General features: G+C 39.9%; 1 protein-coding gene across 24 annotated transcripts in view; it reads right to left on the bottom strand.

Moving 5' to 3' along the window:
* Positions 1–12,181: 12,181 nt before the first annotated feature.
* eif4g3b (eukaryotic translation initiation factor 4 gamma, 3b) overlaps positions 12,182–23,093 on the bottom strand; it is a 209,792-nt gene continuing 198,880 nt past the window's right edge. For 19 of the 24 annotated variants that reach the window (XM_078425386.1, XM_078425391.1, XM_078425393.1 and 16 more), the window contains 2 exons: positions 16,883–17,029; positions 12,182–14,683 (listed from right to left, as the gene is read on the bottom strand). In XM_078425386.1, coding sequence (XP_078281512.1) covers positions 14,484–14,683; positions 16,883–17,029 — 347 coding nt within the window. In that variant the 3' untranslated portion in view covers positions 12,182–14,483. The remainder of the gene's footprint in view (positions 14,684–16,882; positions 17,030–23,093) is intronic. The other 5 variants (XM_078425388.1, XM_078425409.1, XM_078425410.1 and 2 more) reach the window with 1 other exon arrangement.

Raw genomic sequence — 23,093 nt, 5'->3', positions numbered from 1 at the left:
TCCTGGATGAGTGCTGTCCTTGATTATGACTCTGGCCCTGTTCAGACAGCGCGAGCTGGTGATGTTCTTCAGAGAAGGTAGTGGACAGCCGATGATTTTCTCTGCTGTCCTGATGACCTTTTGGAGGGCCTTCTGGTCTGCAGCCGAGCAGCCAGCATACCACACAGTGGTGCAGTATGCCAGTATGCTCTCGATGGTGGAGAAGGTCACCAGCAGATTTTCCTTCAGTCTGTTTTTCCGAAGTAATCTTAGGAAGTGCAGTCTGCTGCGACTTTTTCACTACCGCCTTGGTATTTGCAGTCCAGGTGAGGTCCTGGGAGATGGTGGTCCCTAGGAACTTGAAGGTGGAGACCCTCTCCACTTCCTCCCCATTTATATGAAGTGGGGTGGAAGCCGCTCTTTGTTTCCTGAAGTCCAGCACTATTTCTTTTGTCTTGCTAGTGTTTAGTGCTAGATTATTTGCCTCGCACCATCCGGACAGAGCACGGACCTCGTCTCTGTACGCAGACTCATCCCCTCCAGTGATCAGACCGACCACAGTTGTGTCGTCTGCAAATTTGATGATTGAATTGGAGGGGTGGGTAGGAGTGCAGTCGTGTGTGTACAAAGCATAGAGGAGGGGGCTCAGCACACAGCCCTGCGGAGAGTCAATGCTAAGCGTAATGGTGGAGGAGCTGTGGGGGTCGATCTTAACAGATTGTGGGCGGTTTGTGTTCCTTGTTAGCTTAACCTCAGTTTACTTTCTATTTTTCATTGTCCTCCTTGGCCGAATGCAAATCATCCCAGTCTTCATGTCTTCCCCCAACCTTTGCCTCCTTATACATTGTCTTTCAACTTAATATCCTTCTTCATTTCCTTGGATAGTTTCTCTCTCCATTGGAATTTTTCTGTTACTGGAATATATTTCTGCTGAGTATCTTAAGTTACCGCCATTACATGTCTGCCACTGCTTGCCTGCTATCCTTGTTTATCTCTCGGCTTTGCTCACTTTTGCCAACTCTATTCTTATTTCATTGTAATTTCCCATTTGCAAATTGGTTATTTTGCATTCAGGTTTTTTGCATTCTCAATAGAGTATAATATTCTATCTTGGTATGATCTCAGCAATCTTTGAGATCTTTTATTTTGAGGTACATTATGAAATTGCCACATTGCCCATTACCGATTCAGAATTGCCTGTTCCTTCGTTGGCTCCATAATAGATTACTCCAGGAAATTACCCCAGATGCATTCTCTGAATTTGTTTTCATAGCTACCCTTCCACTTTGATTAACCCAATCTAAAGATGATCCAAGTTTCCCATAATTATTGTGCAGCTCCTTTTACACATTCCCATTATTTGTTGATAAACTATCTAGCAGCGTGGCTACTGTTTGGACATCAAAACAGTTTACTGGATTTAACATTATCTAAGCCTAGCCTACTTATTTATTTTCTTATTAATTGCCAACCCACCACCTCTTTCTTCCCATCTGAATTTTCAAATATTTCTGAATATTAAGTTCCCATCTTCGATCTCTTTGCAATCATGTTTCCACAATGGCTATCAGATCGTAACACTGAGCAAAAAATAAACTGCTGGAGGAACTCAGTGGATCAGGCAGCATCTGTGGAGAGAAATGGACAGATGTTTTGGGTCGAGACCTTTCTTCAGACTCCAGTCACACACAGGACTTGGTAATTGTATTAACTTTTTGATTTTTCTTGAAGGTTACTGGAAAAAAATTTAGTCAAAGCCCAACAATAATAGTTGAACACATGGCCTTAAAATTGTTCCATGATTTTGTATAAACTGATAAATGACAAACATACCTCAAGAGAACCACAGCTGCTTGGTATTTTATAATTACTTCACAGACCACCAGAATATTTGATAGGATAACCTGGAAGATCACCAAATAGCTGATCAATTGCATTTTCATTAGGATCACCAAAATTATTGTCAATTAAAAATGCAATTGCGGTATACACCAGGAAAGCTTTACCTAAATGGACTATTTGAAAAACAGTGCCCTGAAGCAGCTGCTCTAAAACAAGCCATTAATTCAGGTTTTCTTCACTCAACAACTTTCAATTACAGCATCTTTAAGACAACTTTTCACTGAAATGTTTGTAAATTGTGAAAGGAAATCCACCACTGGTGACCGTTCTAATAGCAGATGAATTTAGGGCAGCACAGTGGCCCAGCTCGTAGAGCTGCTGCTTCAAAGAGTCAGAGACCGGAGTTCGACCCTGACCGTGGGTACTGTATGGAGTTTGCACATTCTCCGTGGGTTTCCTCTGGGTGCTCCGGTTTCCACCCACATCCAATACATGCAGGTTTGCAGTGAATTGGCTTCTGTAAAATTGACCCCAGTGTGTGGGGAGTGGATGTGAAAGTGGGATAAAATAGAACCAGTGTGAAGGGATAATGGATGATCAGACGGGCCGAGGGTATTTCTAAACTAAATTCTCTTCCAGAACCCGTCTAATTCATTGACTTTGTTAAAACTTGTCACTTTGTTAGTCCAAATATCACCTTTCTAGCTTTTAGTCAAATTCTGTTGTGTGATGATCTTGTTGTTGTACCATAGAATATTTAAGACATTAAAATGCATTGTGAGTGAAATATGTATTTCTCAAAGTATTTGTCTTCAAATTGCATGGAGATAGGGGAATTTCACTTAAAGCAAAGTCACTATCATCCATAACCAAGGAACGGAAAAAAAAAAACACAAGTGGGCTCCAAACATAACGAGGGAGAAGCAATTTCTACAATGAATTTTTAGGATGCTTTCTCATTGATATTAAATTATCAAGTTCATTGAAGGGGAAGAGTAAGAGAATCAAAGGATTTGAATATTGGACAGGAAAGTGGGGTTAAGATCAGCATGATATTATAGATTGGGGAAGGATCAAGAGGACATTGGCTGCTCCTACTATTTTTCAGGAATCTCATCTGCGACCATCAAAATAACCAGATGGCAAAATGAGCTATCATTTTTTTTTTCTTCTCAATCTGGAACCACAAGGCCTTCATCTCTTCATCATGAAGTATATGTTTCAGTGCTTCTATCCATGGGCAAGATATTTCTCACGACTATCATCTTTCATTTACATTGGTGGTCTTCGAGTGAACGAACCAAAGCTCTCAGGTATCAACACTAGAGTTGGCCACAACTGCAGCATGTCCAATCAATCAATCCCAAAATAAGGTACAGAAATAATTAAGTGTGTATCTTATTTGGACCTTTAGCATAAAAACATGTCTCAAGACTTTTCTCAAAAAACATGTTGTGGATGGAGACACAAAGAGGGCGGCACGGTAGCGCAGCGGTAGAGTTGCTGCTTTACAGCGAATGCAGCGCCGGAGACTCAGGTTCGATCCTGACTACGGGTGCTGTACTGTACGGAGTTTGTACGTTCTCCCCGTGACCTGCGTGAGTTTTCTGCGAGATCTTCGGTTTCCTCCCACACTCCAAAGACGTACAGGTATGTAGGTTAATTGGCTGGGCAAATGTAAAAATTGTCCCTAGTGGGTGTAGGATAGTGTTAATGTGTACGGGGATCGCTGGGCGGCGCGAAAAGGCCTGTTTCCGCGCTGTATATATATGATATGATATGATAAGAGGAACTCAGCAGGTCAGGCAGCATCTGTGAAGGGAATGGACACATCGGGACCCTTCTTCAGAATTAAATTGCTTACTGATCTGAGAGAAATTCCTCATCAAGAAACAAAGACTTCACATCTCATCTTTCATGCCATTTCCTTAAAGCCCTCAATTCTCCAATCTTCCAAAAAAAAATCTCCCCTCTCTTTAAATAATTCCCATGATGCAGCCTCCACAACTGTCTGCAAAAGTGAATTCCAGAGATTCCCATCCAAAGATTTAATTCTCTGGTTAGGGTAGTTCTATGAATGGAGGGACGTACATTGCCCAGAAAACTGTTAATTACTTTAGAGAAGGGATTTCTAGGATGAATACAAAAAAATATATTGCGAAAGAAGTAAATTTGAATGCAATAAAATAAAGGGGCCACTGATGTTCTCATCTGTGATTGACACACAAAGGGCAGCCTAGTCAAACAATATGGTAAATTTGTGGTGGGGCGGGGGGTGTCCATGAATATACATAATTGGGCAAATAAGGGAAAAGTTATAGAGGATAGATCAGTGTCTGATGTAAGTGGGGAAGATGGTTTAAGATTATATAGGTCATTATAACCAAGTGTGAAAAGTTGGTTGGTTCAAAAGCTGATAAATGAAGGATGATGAAGAGTGAAGATATCAGATGAAAAATGTGTGTGTGAAACAAAAGAATGAGGTGGGTAGGGGAATGGAATAAGCCAATATAACCAAAGTACATATGCAGTAGAGTAAAAGGGATTGTCACAGGTGGGATGCTGGCTATACTGTCATTAAGGTTACCTGGATGGGGCAAGTAGTGGAAGATATAGCCATGTGGGAAAGCTGCATTATGACAAAACGTTAACCAAGCTGCCTTCAAGGTTATGATGTTGAACCAATTGTCTACAGAAAGTTCGGGACTGGAGGGCTGAAGTTACGAGGTGCTGGATAGTCTGGGATTCTTCCCCCCCCCCCCCCCCCCGGAGCGAAAATGGCTGTGGTGACCCTAGAGAGGTTTATAAAGACATGAGGGGTATAAAAAGGATTATCAGTCTTTTCCTGTCAGGCGTGTCTAAAACCAAGCTGTTCAGCTAGTTACTACTTAGTAGATGTAAGATGAGAGGGGAATATTTAAGGGGGATCTCAGAGGCAGGTTTTTCCCAATATAAATGGTAGTGGGTGTATAGAATGAGCTGTTAGAAGTGTTGGAGGCGAGTACAATTACAATGTTCAAAAAACATCTGAACAGGTGAATGAATAGGAAAGTTTTAAGGGACATGGGCCAAATGGAGGCGCAAATATGACAAGCTCCATATGACTCGTTGGTCAGCATGGATGAGTTGGGCCAAAAGGTGTATTATTTTATGACTAAGTTACCTGGTTAATCTTTTCATTTTGAACTAATGACATGAAAATGGAGAACCTTGACGGAAAAAAGTATACCAAGAAAATTCATACAGATGTCTGGAAAATGGGGTGTTGAAAATATTTGGTTCCTGTAAAATTGAGGTAAATGAGATAATCGCTGACCAGTTCAGTCCAATATTAATGGGGTGGCGGGGTAAGGAAGAAACATTTTACCAAGGAGATACAAGAAACTGCAGATGCTGGAATCTTGAAAACATGAAGTGCTGGAAGATATGAAGTGCTGACAGGTCAGGCAGCATCCTTCGAAGAATGGACAGGCAATGTTTCATGGGGGGTGGGAACCCTTCTTCATGCTGTCTGACCCATTGAGCTCCTGTAGTACTAGATGTTTTGCTCAAACTTTCTACCTCATTAACTAGTTAGAATAAAAAATGATTAATGATTGAGGTTCTTAATTAAGTAATATAATTAATAATGTTATTTTTTCTAATCCTGTCCACTTGGAATGAAGGACTTTATTTATGCATTGTGCCTCGAAAAAACACTGGAGGCTTAATCCAGAGTAACGTTTGCTGAGTAAATGGTTAAGTAAATGGTTGAGTAAATCATTGACATTGGTTGGGGTTTAGTAAGCAGAGTACATAGGTTTAATATAAATTACAACAGAGTCAGTTGGGATTTTTAAGTGCAGTAAATTACTATCTATAATGCAATGCCCAAAAGGGTGCTGGAGGTAATTGTCAATGAATAAATTTTCTACATTTACCATTTATGGTGTTAATTAATTTATACAAGCTGAATTTGTTTTAAGATACATCATTTAATTGCACACCGTTTTCAAAGTATTGAATTATACTTCCACTCTTTAAAACTACTCTGGCTGTCAGAAAGAAGGCTGGTCTTCCAGAGACCTCATCATTTCTTGAAACCTCAAGGTCATTGTCAGCTGCAGAAGGTAATATTGAAAGCAACAGGACAAAGCACGGGCTGGGTCGAGAAGCAATTTGGCCCAATAATGTATCTCTATCCACAAAAAACAGGATTGAAAAACTGAATGTCTTCCATCTATTTTTATTTCTAAAATACGTTTAAAACTAGTTATAAATTTGAAAATATACATAATTTATCATTAGAGTACACTAATGTCACAACACTGGAGGAGGCCATTGTGTCCACATCTGTAGAGAAATAATTTCTCAGCCCACCATAATCAGATACTGAATCATTTGCCGCATAGATCATTTTTCTTCAAGTACCCAAACCCAAGTGCTTCTTAAATGTGATAAACAGTTTCACTACCACCGTTTGAAGGAGTAAACTGTAAACTCTCACTATTGGCTGGATTAAATCTCTTCCCCAAATCATCTCACTAATCCTTATATAGTGTACTTATAATTTTGCTCTCTGGATTTTGATCCTTCTGCAAAGGGAAATAGGCCCTCCTTACGATAGCTGGATCCCCTTGCGATTTTACAAAAGTCAATTAAATTTGTCCTCAGCCTTCTCTCTTCCAAAGAAAACCTCTGCCTTTCCAATGTTTCCTCAAAGCTGAAATAGTTCTGGCAAATCTGCACCACACTTTGTGCAACCATTTTATTGACCTTTCCTGCTACCTCTAAATGGATGCGGATCTGCACACCTATCAGTGTATCAAATGCATTTATTATGCATTGATTTGTTGTATCTCACACTTCTTGGGATCAGCCCAAATATATTTTCCGGGATTTAAAAGCTTTCCTCCTGTCAACCACTTTGCCAATTTGTGGCATTTGAAAGCTTTACTTTGTTTAGAACATTAATACATTATTAAAAAGAACCAATTGAGTGAGCCCTGTCATACCCCTTCCCTGCCACAAAGACACCCACCACCTACTATTTCCTTCCACAGTGCTATTATCTGTTCCAATTTGTCACTCCCCCTTGGACATTCTGAGCACTTATCCCTTTCATTGGCTCATTAAGCAGAACCTTGTTAAAACCTTTGCCAAAATCCATGTTGATTTATTTCCAAGCACACCACCCTAATCGACACTTACCTCCTTAGAAAATGCTATCAAGTTATTTACAAGACCTTTCCTATCAAATCTGTCCTGCCACTGGTTAATCTATGCCATTCTAAACTGAACTTTAATTTGTCTGTCAGAATTAATTCTAGTTATTTACTTAATTCTTAACAACTGGCATGTAATTACTTCATTATTTGGCAGCATCAGTTCTCCAATCTTTTAGCACCATTCCTGTGGCCCAAAAAGAGTAAGAATGTGTAAATTTACCAGTATTGTATTCAAGGATTTATAATCAGATCCAGACCAACCAAATCTATATTCTTCCATTTACAAAATTCAAAATAATTTCATCATATACAAAGGATATGCAATTAAAAGCACACCCTGGTTTGTAAATTTGTGGTCAATTCATTACCTCACTATCACCACATTTAAACACCAACTCCAGAATCCCTCTCTTTCAATTCACCTGCTTTCCAAATCCTCCTCAAAGACTTGGCTTCTTTCATTCATCGTGTAAGTTTTCCAATGTCTTCATTGAAAGCCTAATGTATATGCTTTCTGAAAGTTACAACTATTGAAAGAAAGGTCATAAGTGATAGGAGCAGAATTAGGCCATTCGGCCCATTAAGTCTACTCCACCATTCATCTATGGCTGATCTATCCCTCCCTCCCAACCCAATTCTTCTGCCTTGTCCCCGTAACCCCCGACACCCGTACTAATCAAGAATCTATCTATCTCTGCCGTAAAAATATCCATTGACTTGGCCTCCACAGTCTTCTGCAACAAAGAAGTTCACAGATTCACCACCCTTTGATGAAAGAAATTCCTCCTCATCTCCTTCCTAAAGGAATGTCTTTTAATTCTGTGGCGATGACATCTAGTCCTAGACTTTCCCACTAGTGGAAACATCCTCTCCACATGGACACTTTCCAAGCCTTTCACTATTTGGTAAGTTTCAATGAGGTCCCCCCTCATTCTTCTAAACTCCATCAGGTGTAGGCCCAGTGCCATCAAATACTCCTTGAAGGGTTCAAATTTATGTTAGTCCAGAGAAACAAGTTTCATATTCTGGGCTTTAAAAACAATAAATGACACATCAGACTGAAACATGTCTAATTTTATTCATAGGTATATTAATCATAAGACCTTAGCCAGTGGTGGTATTGTATCCTGTGAAGTACAGTATCATTTGAATAAGTCGTCTTACCAAATAATTTGTAAATTTGCGAACAATCTTGGACTCAGACAAGCAGTTAATTTCTGATTATTACCTAACCATAGGGTTATTAAGACTGCTCAGATCTTAACTGTGTTGACAACCAGACTTACCCATGCCTCAGCTCATCAACATCCATGCCTGTTCCTATTAGAAGCACAAAGACCCTACTGGCTGGAATGTGGAGCATCACCAATTTGAGTTCATTCAAAATTCTGTTGCCCCATAACCTTCCAACACCCAAATCTTTTCTACCATCTATAAGACTCAAGTTAGGATGAGAGAACTCTTCACATGCCTGAATGACCACAGTCCCAATAGCATTTGGGAAATGTAGTGCTATCCTGGACAAATCAGTCCCTTGGATTGGGCACCATCATTAAGACAGTATGATGGCAAGCTGTACTGCACTGATCACTCATTCAGGGCAATCTAATGGCAGCACTAGTTGATTTCCATCCAAGTTGTATACCATTGTACTGTCATTCTTTCATCGCCACTGGGCTTTAAACCAGTAACTCCCTCCCAAAGAGTACCAACAGCTGGGTTGCTGTGGGCTGCAGTGCTTTCCATGTGGTGACTTCCGAACCATCTCCTCACATCCCATAAACAAAGAAGCTCATGTGCTTTACTGATTTTGAAATGTCGCAAGGACACTAAAGGTACTAAATTAATTCAAATTCACTTCTAAAGAGTTTGAAAATCTGCACATTCATTCATTTATTAGTTTACTTTAAAAATACACTCTTATAACCTCAAAGAATTATTTTTAAATCGCCAGATAAAATTTGTCTTTTATAAACTCGTTCTGGCCTTCTTTGGTTAATCTAATTTTTCTATGTAGCAAATATATTGTAAATTTTGATGGATAAAATACATTTTTATGATTACGTAATTTTCAAACATATTTTCACACTCTCAAGATTACAAGAATCCCAGAGCAATATAATGTACAAAATCTGATTGTCAAAACACAACGTAGAGATCCAATGCTTAGATTTTAGAAATTTCCTCTGTCTTGCAAAACACATCCAAAATCAAATCAGATGAAGTTATGAACCTGTTTGCCACCCGGTGACTACTGCAGGAATTGCAGTATACTCAATTATCGAGCAAGAGGAATTACTGATTTTTTTCAGCCTTAAAATCCATCGGTTATTATTTTCTGAGTGTGTTTAGGTTTCAATAATTTTGATACTTGTGTTGACATTGTGTCTAAAATTTCTGTGACAGGAAACATACTATGTCTTTAAGCAAAGTACAAAAGAGGGAGAATTAATTGTCATAGCAGGTGCAGGAGAAGGAATAAAGTAAAGAATAAATAAAATGATAAAATAGATATTAAAAAATCAATACCTAACAATTCATAACTAGATGGAATGAGATCCCATGCTTATAACCATCCATATCCTGACTAATAAGGATGATGTTAACAAATAAATCATTGTTAAACAGGCACATACCCTGTAACTGATCAGTTTTATGGGCACAGAATTATCATAAAAATCACAGCCAGGAGAGATGCTTTATTCACAAAATTAACATTATACTCAAAATTTGAGCAATTTACTCAAGTTTCCTTTCCTCATTTTAAACTACCCTGTTGATCTAGTGCACCAATAAGTGTTGTTCAGATGTCCCTAAAATGGCCAATTCGTAGTCTAATACATCAGGAGGGAGAATGTGGAGCAATTTTTATTGCAGGTGCAATATTAAAGCACTATCAAAATGCCGTTGATAGTTTCTTGCTTCACTGCATGCAAAACTTTCTAATGCACAATAAATGAACATGTTTAAGAGGTGCAAATAATTATAATTTGGTAAATTGTCAGAAGATTTATACTTTGCATTTACTGTCGTAGTGGAATACCTGGGCCTGAACATGATTCTAAGTTAAACTAATCTCTTCCGTCTCCACGTGATCCATATCACTCCATTCCCTGCAAATCCATGCGCTACTTAAGTGCAGCCATTGTATCCGCTACCAGCACCATCAACAGCCTCGGACCCTCGGGGATAGACCCTCGGACTATCATTAATCGGACTTTATCTTGCACTAAATGTTATTCCCTTTATTATGTATCTGCACAACCGTGGATGGCTTGATTTAAATCATGTATTGCCTTTCCACTGACTAGTTAGCACTCAGCAAAAAAAATTTCACTGTACCTCGGTCCATATGACGATAAACTAAATAACAGCATCTTCTAGACACCACTCATTCTCTGTGAGAACAACTTGATCGTCCACCCTAACTATGCCTCCCATAATTTTAAATACTTCCATCAATTTGTCCAACCTCTCCTTTTTGCCAACATCCTCCAATTCAGGCAGCATTCTGGGAAGCCTCTTCTGCACATTCCACAAAACCTTCATGTCCTTCCTGTAACAGGCAATCATAACTGCACACACTGCTACAAATGCAGCTTAACCAAAGTTTTATAAAGTTGCCACATGATTCTCTGACCCTTATACTCAATGCTCAACCATATGCTATATTTACCACTTTCTACTGATGTTGTCATTTTCAGGGAGCTATGGATTTGGACCCCAAGATCTCGGCATCAATGATGCTAAGGGACTTGGCATTATCTGTACACTTTCCCCTTACATTTGATCTCCCAAAGTGGAACCCATCATACTTGCTCGGATTAAACTCCATCTGAACATTTATTCGCCCAGGTCTGTCACTGATCTAATTCCTGTTCTATCTTTTGACAGCCTTCCTCACCGTCTGCAACTCCACCAACTTTGGTGCCATCTGCAAATTTACTACCCAATCCATCTCCATTATGTTTGCAGTTTATGTATAATCAGCCCCACATCAGTTTCAGAAGTACATTTCTGTAACCACTCAAACCTTGTTCTCTCTAGGTCATGAAAAACAAGAGGAATATAAATTTCAGAGGCCAACAGGCCTTAGAACCACATACTAGTCCAGATGCAGAATGCCAATAAAAAGGGGAAGGAAACTAAATAAAAGGAATCATACCATCAAGGTAAATGCCCCTTAAATAAATCATGAACATGGTACATTTATAATTTACATTTTTTTAAATTGTCTATTGGAGTGTCTTCACAACTTACACTAATTTAAGTTCAATTTTGATGCACCCATTGGGTGAAAGCAATTCTAGTAAGTTTGCAAATATTATTTTGAGTAGTGTCAAATATTAGATGGAATAAGATACTTCATTTAATACTTAAAGATTGTTACCAAATTCCGTAAGGCAGACAATGGAATCACTATTTTACATAGCTGATCTTGCATGCAGATAATTCAGTAATTAACTGTTTTCATATTCATTGCAATTAAAGGAAATAAAATCAAATTCTATTGCACATTGTATGAAAACTGAGTTTCACTTAATAATTATAAGTGAGGTGCATGGTCCAGTAGGATTCCATTTTAAATGTTTCCAGTGTTTAATTATATTGTCATGTTCATAAAAAGCGGCATTTCAGAACTGCCAATTAAATCTGGTTTTAACAACAGCTGCTGTAAATTCTTCATAAAATTGAAGCAGTTTCCTTAAATCTATGACATATGAAGCATTCTTCTGCCTCATAAGCTGTGGCAGGTACTGCTTTGAGTTCTCTGTTGTTAGACTGAACATGCATCATCTCATTTTTAGCTCACAATAACTGAATTTCTAGTTCTTGTGCCCTCGAAGAACACCGAACGGTTCTACGACTGACTACATCTTTGTCATAGCATTATAATTATAAACCTATAGGATAAAGCTGTGTTGTCTGAACTAATAGTTCTCAACCTAGAAGATGGCAAATAAATTAGAGAACACAAGTACATCACACTACGTGTTACTAAATTACAACTTTATCTGACAAAGGATTACAACCGAGTGAAAAGATAATGAAAATAGGATACAATACTGCTTTATACAGTTGGAACATTCATGAAGCACCATTCATGCATTTAGCATTTTTGTTTGGCTCTTTCGAATTAAAAAGATTGATGATGAGGTTAATTATTCTTCACTTTTAATTATTTAATATGGTAAATCACAAAATGCACAAATACTCACATTTTCTTGATCCATAATGACGTACCTCATGCACAAGCATGAGAAATGAACCACTTCATTGACTTTCTGTTTAAAAAAAAGTTAACCACAGAATTTTCACACCACATGAGTTGTTACGAATAGAGAGCCAGGCTAATTCCCTCAAGTATTTATTGCACAAAGCATACCTCAACGTTTGTAAGGATCAAAGGTTTGACAATGCACCAGTTAAGTTTTACTAATGAGCAATCTGGACCCACCAAAGACTCCATTAGTACAGAACCCATACAATCCAGTTTGTTGTCATTTTACAATGATCCTGTAGAACTAAAGTTTTCATTCTTGATGCTCAAAGAACTAAATGAGTAGTTTTCAATTCTCACATTAGCTGTTTTACCATTTCATCTGTGTAGGCAAAGTGTCTGGTGGGCATATGAGCCTCTATTTTGTAGACAAAAGAAATAGTATAAAGTCTTACGTTAATTTGTTATTTCCTTGGGTTACAACTTCCGGAAGAAGTCATAGGGGAAGTAGAATGCATTAGTTAAGAGTCTATTTTTAACTATTTTGATTTGGACATATTTCAATCCATCGTGCATAAATAATATTCCCTGTAGGCCGATACTCAACAAGGCACGTTACATATTGAAAAAAGTGACTAACAGTTCATTCGTCACCATGAATAACTTATACCATTGATGAATCAATATGACCGTTACATCTTGCCTTTGTACTAATGAACCATTGCCAATACACAATTTGGCAGTTAAGTGCAGCAGCTTCATTCAGAGTGGAACCATTGATCATGCATAAATCCGAAAGCAGGGAAAAAAAATCCACCCAGCATTTATTACCAGCCTAGAACAGTTTTTAATTCAAGTTATACAGTTATTTAATGGCATCTCAAGTCTGGAACATTATCTTCTTAAGCATTCCAATAGCCACTTGCATTGAAGCAAGTTTCAAAATCATAACTGATCCATGTTAAGCTTGGCTTTTCAAAACCAATTTTCAAATAAATGCACAAACTGGTACAAGTAAAATCTAGCATTAATCTACGAGTCGCTGTTTCAAATCAAACTAGTAACTCATGAGATTAACCAGAAAAGTTTAAGGAAAGTGCTGTTTCACATGGTAATATCCTCGATTTGCTGTATGTAAAAATCAAGGCAGCAGCTTCTGAGAAAGTTTGCATTTCTGCATGGGAATTGTAATCCTTTATTTCAGAGACTCTGACCTCCTAGGTTTTTCAATTCTTTCATAAGATCCAACAGCCGTCTCAGATCACAGGTAGAAAGTTTGTAAGGAGAAGGGATCCTCATTCGTGCAGCATGTTTAAAAAAAAACTTGTCATAATCCAATGACTGACCCGTGTCAGCCAGCCATTCGACATGACTTCTGCCACAATTATCAGCATTGCATTCACTGCACTATATATTACAATGAGGTAACAGAGTACAAACTGATGTACAACAGGTCTTGTGATAATTAATTTTCAGATAAACAGCAGTTTTTAAAAGTTTTTTTTTAAACTTGCACGGTTTGTTTTTATTTAGTTTTGAAAGTGAAAAGATAGTAATGAGTCTTTTTTTAAATATTTCTCTTTATGTATTTACAAGCTTTTGAGTAGGTCTCTAGTTTGAAAGTATTACAAGCACTTCCTCGGTTGAATTTTTGTTTTGTACAAGTTCTCCATATTCTGCAGTTCATAATGAATGGGCTTGGAAATTCGGGGAGCATCATCTTCCAGTTGAATGTTATGTACATTTCTAGAGCAAGCTGAAGCAGGCAGGAAGGATTACTGGTACATATTACTACTTTCAGCCATTATTACCACCCCCACCCTAACTGTATACTAAATTTTGATACCCTATATTTGTTTGAAATGACCAAGAGTTTGGGTTTCGTTTTCACTATGTTACATTGTTTACAGTAACTGCAAACTCAAATTACATCACTGTTGCAGTTCTAAAAATAAATTAAAGTGTTCAATTTTTTTATTTTTTTTGCTGCACAGAAAAAATGGAACCATATGTCCTTTTAAAAATAACAAAAAAGCGTAAAATTTAAAACAAAAATATTTTCTATAAATAATACATTTCTTTTAGTGCTCCCACCCATGGTTCTTTAACATCACCGCGGCTTTTCTTTACGTGCGTGTACCATAATTTTCATCATGATCGCTGACTGTATATCCGTGCATATTTGTTGCGATGATTGGCCTTTGTGCACTTTGATTGGCGAAGACTTTTATGTTTTAATTATCTTCCGATTCCTCCTCTGCTTCTCTTAGCCATGTAAAAAAAGCCGTGACAGATTTTAGCGCTACCCCTTTGCCACTCTGTTCTGCTGGGTCTTTGCTACATTCCCATTTGTAGAATGCATCTTCAGATATAACATCCTCATCGTACAAAGTGTCAAAGAACATCCTTAACAAAGCTGTTTGGAATAGTAAAAATGGAAAAGGAATACAGCATGTTAGTATATAATAGCACTGAGAAAAGCAATTTGTCTATATAATGGGGAAATTTGATGAAATCACAACTTTTTTCTCTCTCGAAAAGCTAATGATTGCATACACCACTCCAGTTATGTTTAAATATAGACATGCAAGTTTTAAGTTTGGAAAAACGGCTGAAAGAAATGCGAGTAAAGGTCCATAATTTTAGAGTGGACACATGGAATTGGGAGTACCATTCATACAATTGCAATTCAATAAAAAACATTTTAACCATTGAGGATATTAAATACTATCATCTACAACCATTCCATTTAGATGTTATAACACAATAGTCAAGAATAAAGAAATGTGATCAATGTCCTCTCAATCACTCAAGAACACGTGGATCAAAGCCAACATGATTACACACTCTTAAACTGAGACAGACTTGCTTAGTAGGGACTCTTATAATGTACAAGAGATACATGATTATTTGTCATATGCACATGATAGAACAATGAGATTCTTGCTGCAGCTTTACAGACACATTAGACCCATAATAAAAACAATAAATCATCAGTTATTCTCAGTAAACTAGACCACAATAGCACAAAAACCAAAGTACGGAAAGCAACCATGGTAGTGCAAAGTCCGCAGGAGTTTGGTTGTGCTGGGTGATTCAAGAACCTGGCAGTTGATGGAAGGAAGCTGTTCTTGAACCTGGAGCTAACAGTACCTTCTTCCCGATAGTAGCAGCGAGAAGAAAGTATGGGCAGGGTGATGTAGATCTTTGATATTAGTTGCTTTCTTGAGGCAGTGTTTCCTGTAGCTCCCTTCGATGGTGGGGACATCAGTACACATGATAGACCAGGCAATGTCCATCACTTTATGCACTCTCCTACGTTCCCGAGTGTTTAAATTGCCGAACCGGGCCATGATGGAACCAGTCACTATGCTTTCCATTGTACACTTCTAGAGGTTCGATAGAGTATTTGATGACACTCAGAATCTCCTCAAACTTTTGTGGAAGCTGGGGCGTTGGTGAGCTCTCTGTGTGACTCTTAGTTAACAGAGTTCAATACGACAAGGTATAGAAAGACAGTGCGTCTTTTTGTGTAATAACCAGCATCTGCAGCTCCTTGCTTTTATTCTATAGAATGACCAGGTCTTGCTGATTTCACTGGTCCAAAAACATTCTGGGCATTGGCAGGATGTCAGTAGCCACAGAGCCTTCAGTCATAGCCTCAAATCACGCTGAAAACCTGGGCAGCTAATACCACTGTGACTGCAAAAAGCTGCAAGCTTACTTTTAATAGTTTTTACGTTTGTAATATTTGGAAATGTTTAAAATGATTACAATTGAAATAAATGAAAATAATTCATTTCAAATAAAAATCAACTACTAATAAAACTAAATTCAAAATAATTTTAAAAATAATTTGCCTTTCCCTTAGCTTCCTAAACCAAAGTATTAAAATTCTCAATGTAATCAATGGATTCTTGGATTCCTTGCCAGATCCAGTCTCTGATAAATGATCCAAGAGGAAACACCACTGAAATTTTGGGCTGTGCTTGTGGACTCTATTGGGGATCTAGCTGAATCTGTTCAACTGACAGTACTGTGGAACACTTAAAATACATGACTAATTTAATTCAATACTATGACAGCAATTAAATATTTTATAACCACTATATACGGAATTGGTCCAGAGATTTTTATATTGAAAAGTAACAATCTAAAGGTTGCCATGTGAACTAGAATAAAAGCATGATAAAATTAAATAGCCTTCTGTCAACATTTTAAAGCTAAGTATTTCAAGAGAGGCAGATGCAGAGGCAGAGGCAGAGAGAGAGAGAGAGAGAGAGAGAGAGAGAGAGAGAGAGAGAGAGAGAGGAGAGGGAGAGGGAGAGACAGGGAGAGACAGAGACAGGGAGCGAGAGAGACAGGGAGCGAGAGAGACAGGGAGCGAGAGAGACAGGGAGCAAGAGAGACAGAGCGACAGGGAGAGCGACAGGGAGATAGAGAGAGACAGAGAGGGACAGAGAGAGAGACAGAGACAGAGAGAGAGAGAGACAGAGAGAGAGAGAGACAGAGAGAGAGAGAGACAGAGAGAGACAGAGAGAGAGACAGAGAGAGAGACAGAGAGCGAGAGCTAGCTTACATTCAAATAAACTTCAGATAAAACTAATTGTAAAGAAGCTTGAACAATACTTACTAGGAGGTGGATCAAGTTTTACTATTAATGCTTGTAGTGCATAAAGTGCTTGTAATTCTCTCTCAGGATCTGAATTAAGGTATTTGAGTAATAATCGCAATCTTTGCTGTATAATGTTTGCATCTACACGACTTGGAGGTCCTTCTTCTAGACATTAAAAAACAATGGCAAGGAACTCACACAGAGAAGCAAGGAATATTTTTTTGAAACAATGGTATTCTTTAACATCTTGGCGCAAAGTAGCTCCTTCAAAATGCACAACACTTTTCAAATATACCAAAATGGCAGCATCCTGACCTGCTCCTGTGAGGAAGACAGGATGGCAATGTTCAGGAGCACTGGGTGACACGAGATGCTGTAAATTTATTATTTTTTTAAAAACAGGAAGCATTTGCAAGGTTTCGGAAGCTAAAACAAGGAATATACAGGAAGCGGAAAAAATATATAAACAGGCAATGAGGGGGGTTAAAAGAGGCCATGAAATGTCCTTGGCAAGTAGGATTAAGGAGAGTGCCGAGGCATTTTATACATATATATTAAACACGAGAAGGGAGCTTGGGAGAGGATAGGACTACTCAGGAACAAGGGAAGGAACTTATACCTGAAGCCAGAGATATGTAGGGGAAGATATAACACAAGTACTTGTATCAGTATTGTTGGGTATAGGAACCTGATTGAATATGAAATGACTTTTAATATGAAATGACTTGCGTGATTGTATGCATGCGTAGAGGAGACTTAAGATGACGCTAACATGAATACAGGCACATTTGAATACTTGTGTGTGTCCGAGATTTATTCATAGTCCAATTACAGCACGAACACACAACAATTTGGCGACGAGGATGGGATTCCACTAACAGGAACAGATTGCGGTCATTGTGAAGTTTGCGCACGACCGAACATGAAGTAAATGACGCAGTATGTAATTGGAAAATATGGAACGCACGTTCGCGAGTGCAAGTCAGCCCATCGATGCAACCGACCGTACAAACAGTGCTGTAGCCATGCAGAGCAGCACATAGAGGCAGCCATAGCCAGCAGAACATCAATCGTGTTCGTTTGCCAGTAATAGCTAAGCCACCCTACGTAGGTGCCGGGCAGCCCAAGGCCCAAGTTCAGCCGCCGCCATTTTGTCCCTAGCAACCGCCACCGACGGCCAGTACCCGAGAGCAGAGCAGCGACGGTGATAACGGTTAAACAGTGTTGTTGTGAACTAAGTATTAATAGTGTAACCATGGCTAATCCAATTGTTGGGAATGTGCCCCAGTTAGAATCGGGTTATACTTTTGAGGAATGGACTGAAGTCTTGGAGGCATGGTTCATTTCAAACGATATCACATCACAAGAGAAGAAAAGCGCAGTGTTCCTTACAGGTTTAGGAAGCAAGGGTTACCACATCCTACGAGCATTGCTGCAGCCAGCTAAGCCTGCAAGCAAAACGTATCTGGAATGTAAGGATGCTTTAATTGTTCATTTCTCGCCAAAACCAACAGAAATAGTGCAAAGGTATCGATTCTATACGTGCACCCAAGCAAATGAAACAATCCCTCAGTTCATAGCAAAGCTTCGACAGTTAAGTGAGGGGTGTAATTTCATGGTATTTATTCACAAATGCTGGAGTAACTCAGCAGGTCAGGCAGCACCTCAGGAGAGAAGGAATGGGTGACGTTTCGGGTCGAGACCCTTCAGACTGCAGATAGACTGTTGGAGCCTGTAGTCCGGGTTGGGTCCGAATTGGGAGGTCTGGAACCGGAGCTGGAAACCCCGAGGTGTAATTTCATGGCACTGGAGAATATGCTGAGAGACAGATTGGTGGTAGGGTGCAGATGAGAACATCCAACAGAAACTGTTGGGTACACAAAAATTAATCTTTGAGAACGCAGTCAGTATGGCGACAGCGATGGAGGTCGCCAAACAAGATGTGGAGCAGATCCAGAAGATCGGAAGGCTAGAGAATACTACCTCCGTCAATCAGCTTCAAAGGAAGGCGTTTGAACTACAGAAGACAAGGAGTCAACCAAGGACACCCAAAGACGAAGGTCACTACACTAAGAAATGCTGGAGATGTGGTGGCAGCCACGAGCCGGCGAGGTGAAAATTTCGAGATGGCAGGTGCTTCAGGTGCTCTGGAATGGGTCACACTAAGAGTCAGTGGAGGAGAGGACAATCGCAGAAAAAAGCAAACCACTTGGAGGAGGCAGCTTCGAATTCATCATCAGAGGAAACCATGAGCCACTTGGACGATGAATCAATCAACAAGTTGTCGAACTCTGAACCGTATAAAGCCACTTTGATAGTGAACGGCAGGGAGGTACAACGAGAAGTTGATACGGGAAGTCCATGGACTATCGTACCAGAAGAAGTCTTCAGCAAACTCGGTAAAGACCCTAGGCTAGATCCCAGTAGCATCAAGCTGAAATCCTACACTGGAGAGAAGGTGGACATCTACGGACAAGCAGCGGTACAGGTACAGCTCGAACCTCACCGTAAGCCCGAAACGCTGACCATAGTGGTAGTAAAGAAAGGGGCAAGCCTAATGGGAAGAGACTGGTTAAGGAAGCACCCTGGATTGTTGTCAAAGCTAGTCAGCCAGAACACGCCAGATTCAAGATTTGCAAGATGCCATAGACACCGTACTCAACAGACATGCCAAACTGTTTGATAACAGCGGCCATGGAGTAATGAAGAGATACCAAGCCAAGGTATATCCACAAGACGAAAACAGGGGAGCAAAGATTTACATGGCAGCTCCTGTTTCATATGCTGCTAGAAAGCAGATTGATGCCGCATTGGATGACTTGCTGCTGGCTGGCATTATCAAGCCTGTGAAGACAGCAGATTTCGCATGCCCGATCATAGCTGTACCAAAACCAGATGGGAGAATGAGAGTCTGCGGCAACTACAAGCTCACAGCAAATAAGGTGCTGAAAGTCGAACAGTATCCCCTTCCAACTTTGGAGGATCTACTGCAGGAACTAGAAGGAGGAGAAAAGTTCTCTAAACTACACCTTTCCCATGCCTATCATCAGATAGAGTTAGACCCTGGAGCTCGAAAGTTCACCACGATTAACACACATAAAGGTCTCTTCGAATATACCAGACTGCCCTTTGGGATATCCAGCACACCAGCCATGTTCCAGAGAACAATGGAGAGTCTGTTAACCGATATTCCCATGTGCAAGCCATACCTTGATGATATCATCATCAGTGGAAAGACTGACGAAGAGCACCTCAGGAACCTGGAAGCGGTCCTGTCATGACTAGAGACCAATGGGTTATGTCTGAAGAAGGAGAAGTGTGCACTGATGCAAGAGTCAGTCGACTATCTCGGACATCGACTGAACAAGAATGGTCTTCGTCCTCTTCAAGACAAAGTTGATGCGGTGCGGGAAGCAAAGCGCCCTGTGAACCAAAGCCAACTCCAGGCATACCTCGGCTTACTGGGGTATTACAGGAAGTTTATACCCAACCTGTCACAGGAGATTGCACCATTGATTCAGATGTTGAAGGCAGAGTACAGATCAGCAGATTCAAAGAGTGGGAGGAGAAGCAGCAAGTCTGATCCCAAGTTCAAATGGGGAAAGGAACAAGAGCAGGCATTCCAGAGATCCAAGCGTCTTCTTCAGAGTGACAGTGTGCTGACGCCTTACGATCCAGCCAAACCTATCATGCTCCAAACGGATGCAAGCCCCTATGGCGTAGGTGCCGTGATAAGCAATGTTGAATCAGATGGACAAGAACGCCCGATAGCTTTCGCTTCACGCACTCTCAAGCCCAGCAAAATGAACCACGCACAATATGAAAAGGAGGGTTTATCGATAATCTTCGGACTGAAGATGTTCCACAAGCAGTTACATGGAAGGTCTTTCACCATTGTGACTGATCACAAGCCACTGATGGGACTGTTTGGAGACCACAAGCCGGCCAGCCCGATGGCCTCTGCCCACGTAGCAAGATGGCATATGATCCTGTCTGCCTACAGTTACCAGATAGTCCATCGAGAAGGCAAGAAACGCCAGAATGCAGATGCGTTGTCGCGCTTGCCGATCCACGAAGAGGACTCTTCATGGAATCATCCGGAGCTCGCCGAGCTTGATGAAGCACCAGAGACACACATCAACATGCTCACCGATCTGGACACATGCCCTGTTGATGCACAGGAACTGAAGAGAGCCACCAAGAAGGACAGACAGATAGACGCAGGTCTAACAGAATTACAAGAACACCTAAAAGATTGGAGGATTATGTTCTGTATAAGTGAACCAACCAACGTATATACTAACAATGTATTGTGTATTTTGTTTGACACATGTTCGTACGATATGCAGGTCTGTTGGTTGATATTATGTGACGTTAGAAATGAAATTGTGTTACCTACCTCCAGGTAAAAGGGGGAGGAATGTTGGGTATGGGAACCTGATTTAATATGAAATGAGTTTTAATATGAAATGACTTGCGCGATTGTACGCATGCACAGAGGAGACTTAAGATGGCGCTAACATGAATACAGGCACGTTTGAATACTTGTGTGTGTCCGAGATTTATTCATAGTCCAATTACAGCACGAATACACAACAAGTATTCACCAAGGAGAAGGACATTGGGAATAGCAAGATCAAGGAGGGGGCATGTTGCTATCAAGGTGGTGGTAGTGGTATTGGGTCGCTTGCAGAACATTAAGGTAGATAAGTTCCCACGGCCTTTTTGAGAAATTCAAAAGAGATTGCTGGGGCCTTGACAGAGATCTTTGTAAACTCTTTAGCTACAAACAAGGTCCAAGAGGACTATAAAATTGTCAATGTGTTCTGCAGGGATCGGTGCTGGAACCTCTGTTGATTGTGTTCTTATAAAAATGATTCGGACTGAAATGTAGGTGGGCTGATTGCAGTTTGTTTGCAGATGACACAAACATTGGTGGACCTGTGGATAGTGAGGAAGGTTGTGCAGACTTTGAAGAAGTCGAAGAAAAGGTTCACCAGAATGACAACTGCATTAGAGATTATTAGGGATAAGGAGCAGTTGGACAAACTTGGATTAGTTTCTCTAGAGCACTGGAGGCTGAGGGGCGACCTGATAGAAGTATATAAAATTATGAGAAACAGGATATATAGTCAGAATCTTTTCTGAGGATGGAAATGTGTAATATTAAATTTATGGTTGAGAGGGGGAAAGTTTCAAGGAAATTTGTGAGGGATTAAAAAAAAATTTTTTTTTAAGTACAGCGAGTGGTAGGTGCCTGGAGATGGTGGAAGTAGATACGATAGCAATGCTTCAGACACATTTAGATAGGCATGGGATCGAGGACCACATGCATGCAAGATGGAATTAGTTTAAATTAGCATTATGTTCAGCACCGACATCATAGGCCAAAGAGTCTGTTCCTGTGCTGTACTGTTTGTTTTATGTTCTCAACAGTCTCAGTGCTCACCAGTAATTAAACCATATTTAAGATCAAAGAATTTTGCTTTTTAATTTTAGGGTTAGGGTTATTATTGGGACCCAAGGAGTTTTTAAAAAATCCACTATTTCTAAGAGTTTGAAATAAATCCAGGGATTTGAGGCTGGGTGGTCTGACTCATGGACCAGCACTTGCTCCTAGACAGATGGTGGCCACATTGGCAGAGCGGTTTGTTATTCGCCAAGCTTCGTTCTCCAGTAGACTACCCATTCACTGATATGCTGGTGGGAGTGCAATAATATGGGGGATTTTGGCACTAGTTTAACCTGCAATCCATCTCTGCTGTCATTTTGTGGCACAGCCAAATGGCAAGAAACTGGCAAGAGCTTACTGAGAAGCCCAACATTTTTCCCTGGGGCTCCAGTTTAGCCGGGTATTTTGAAAGTGAAATGTGAATATGGCAAACACTGCCCTTATAATTGTTTGCAAAAAAAATGCGACCAACAAGGATGAGCTATTTTGGATAACCAATTAAATGAGGACAGTGACTAGCCCTATTATTTTGTAAATTTAGACAAACTATTTCAAAAAATTAGCTCGATTTCTACCAGATAATTGACATGGATACCCTGGTGACATTTTTCAACTGCTTTATTTCCAGGGGAAGGGAAAGACAACAGAGACTGATAACAAATCCCCCAAAAATGGATGGAATGTGAATCAGAGGGCTGGTAATTTGACCAACCTGTGTCTCTCTGTCTCCCCTGCCCTCCTCCTTTCTTGTGCCAATAAAACAAATGGTGCAGAGTT

The sequence above is a fragment of the Rhinoraja longicauda genome, chromosome 30 (genome assembly GCF_053455715.1).
Source record: "Rhinoraja longicauda isolate Sanriku21f chromosome 30, sRhiLon1.1, whole genome shotgun sequence".
In the NCBI taxonomy this organism is placed as follows: domain Eukaryota; kingdom Metazoa; phylum Chordata; class Chondrichthyes; order Rajiformes; family Arhynchobatidae; genus Rhinoraja; species Rhinoraja longicauda.
The sequence above is the reverse complement of the archived record's forward strand: the minus strand, read 5'-3'. Positions and strand labels throughout refer to the sequence as shown.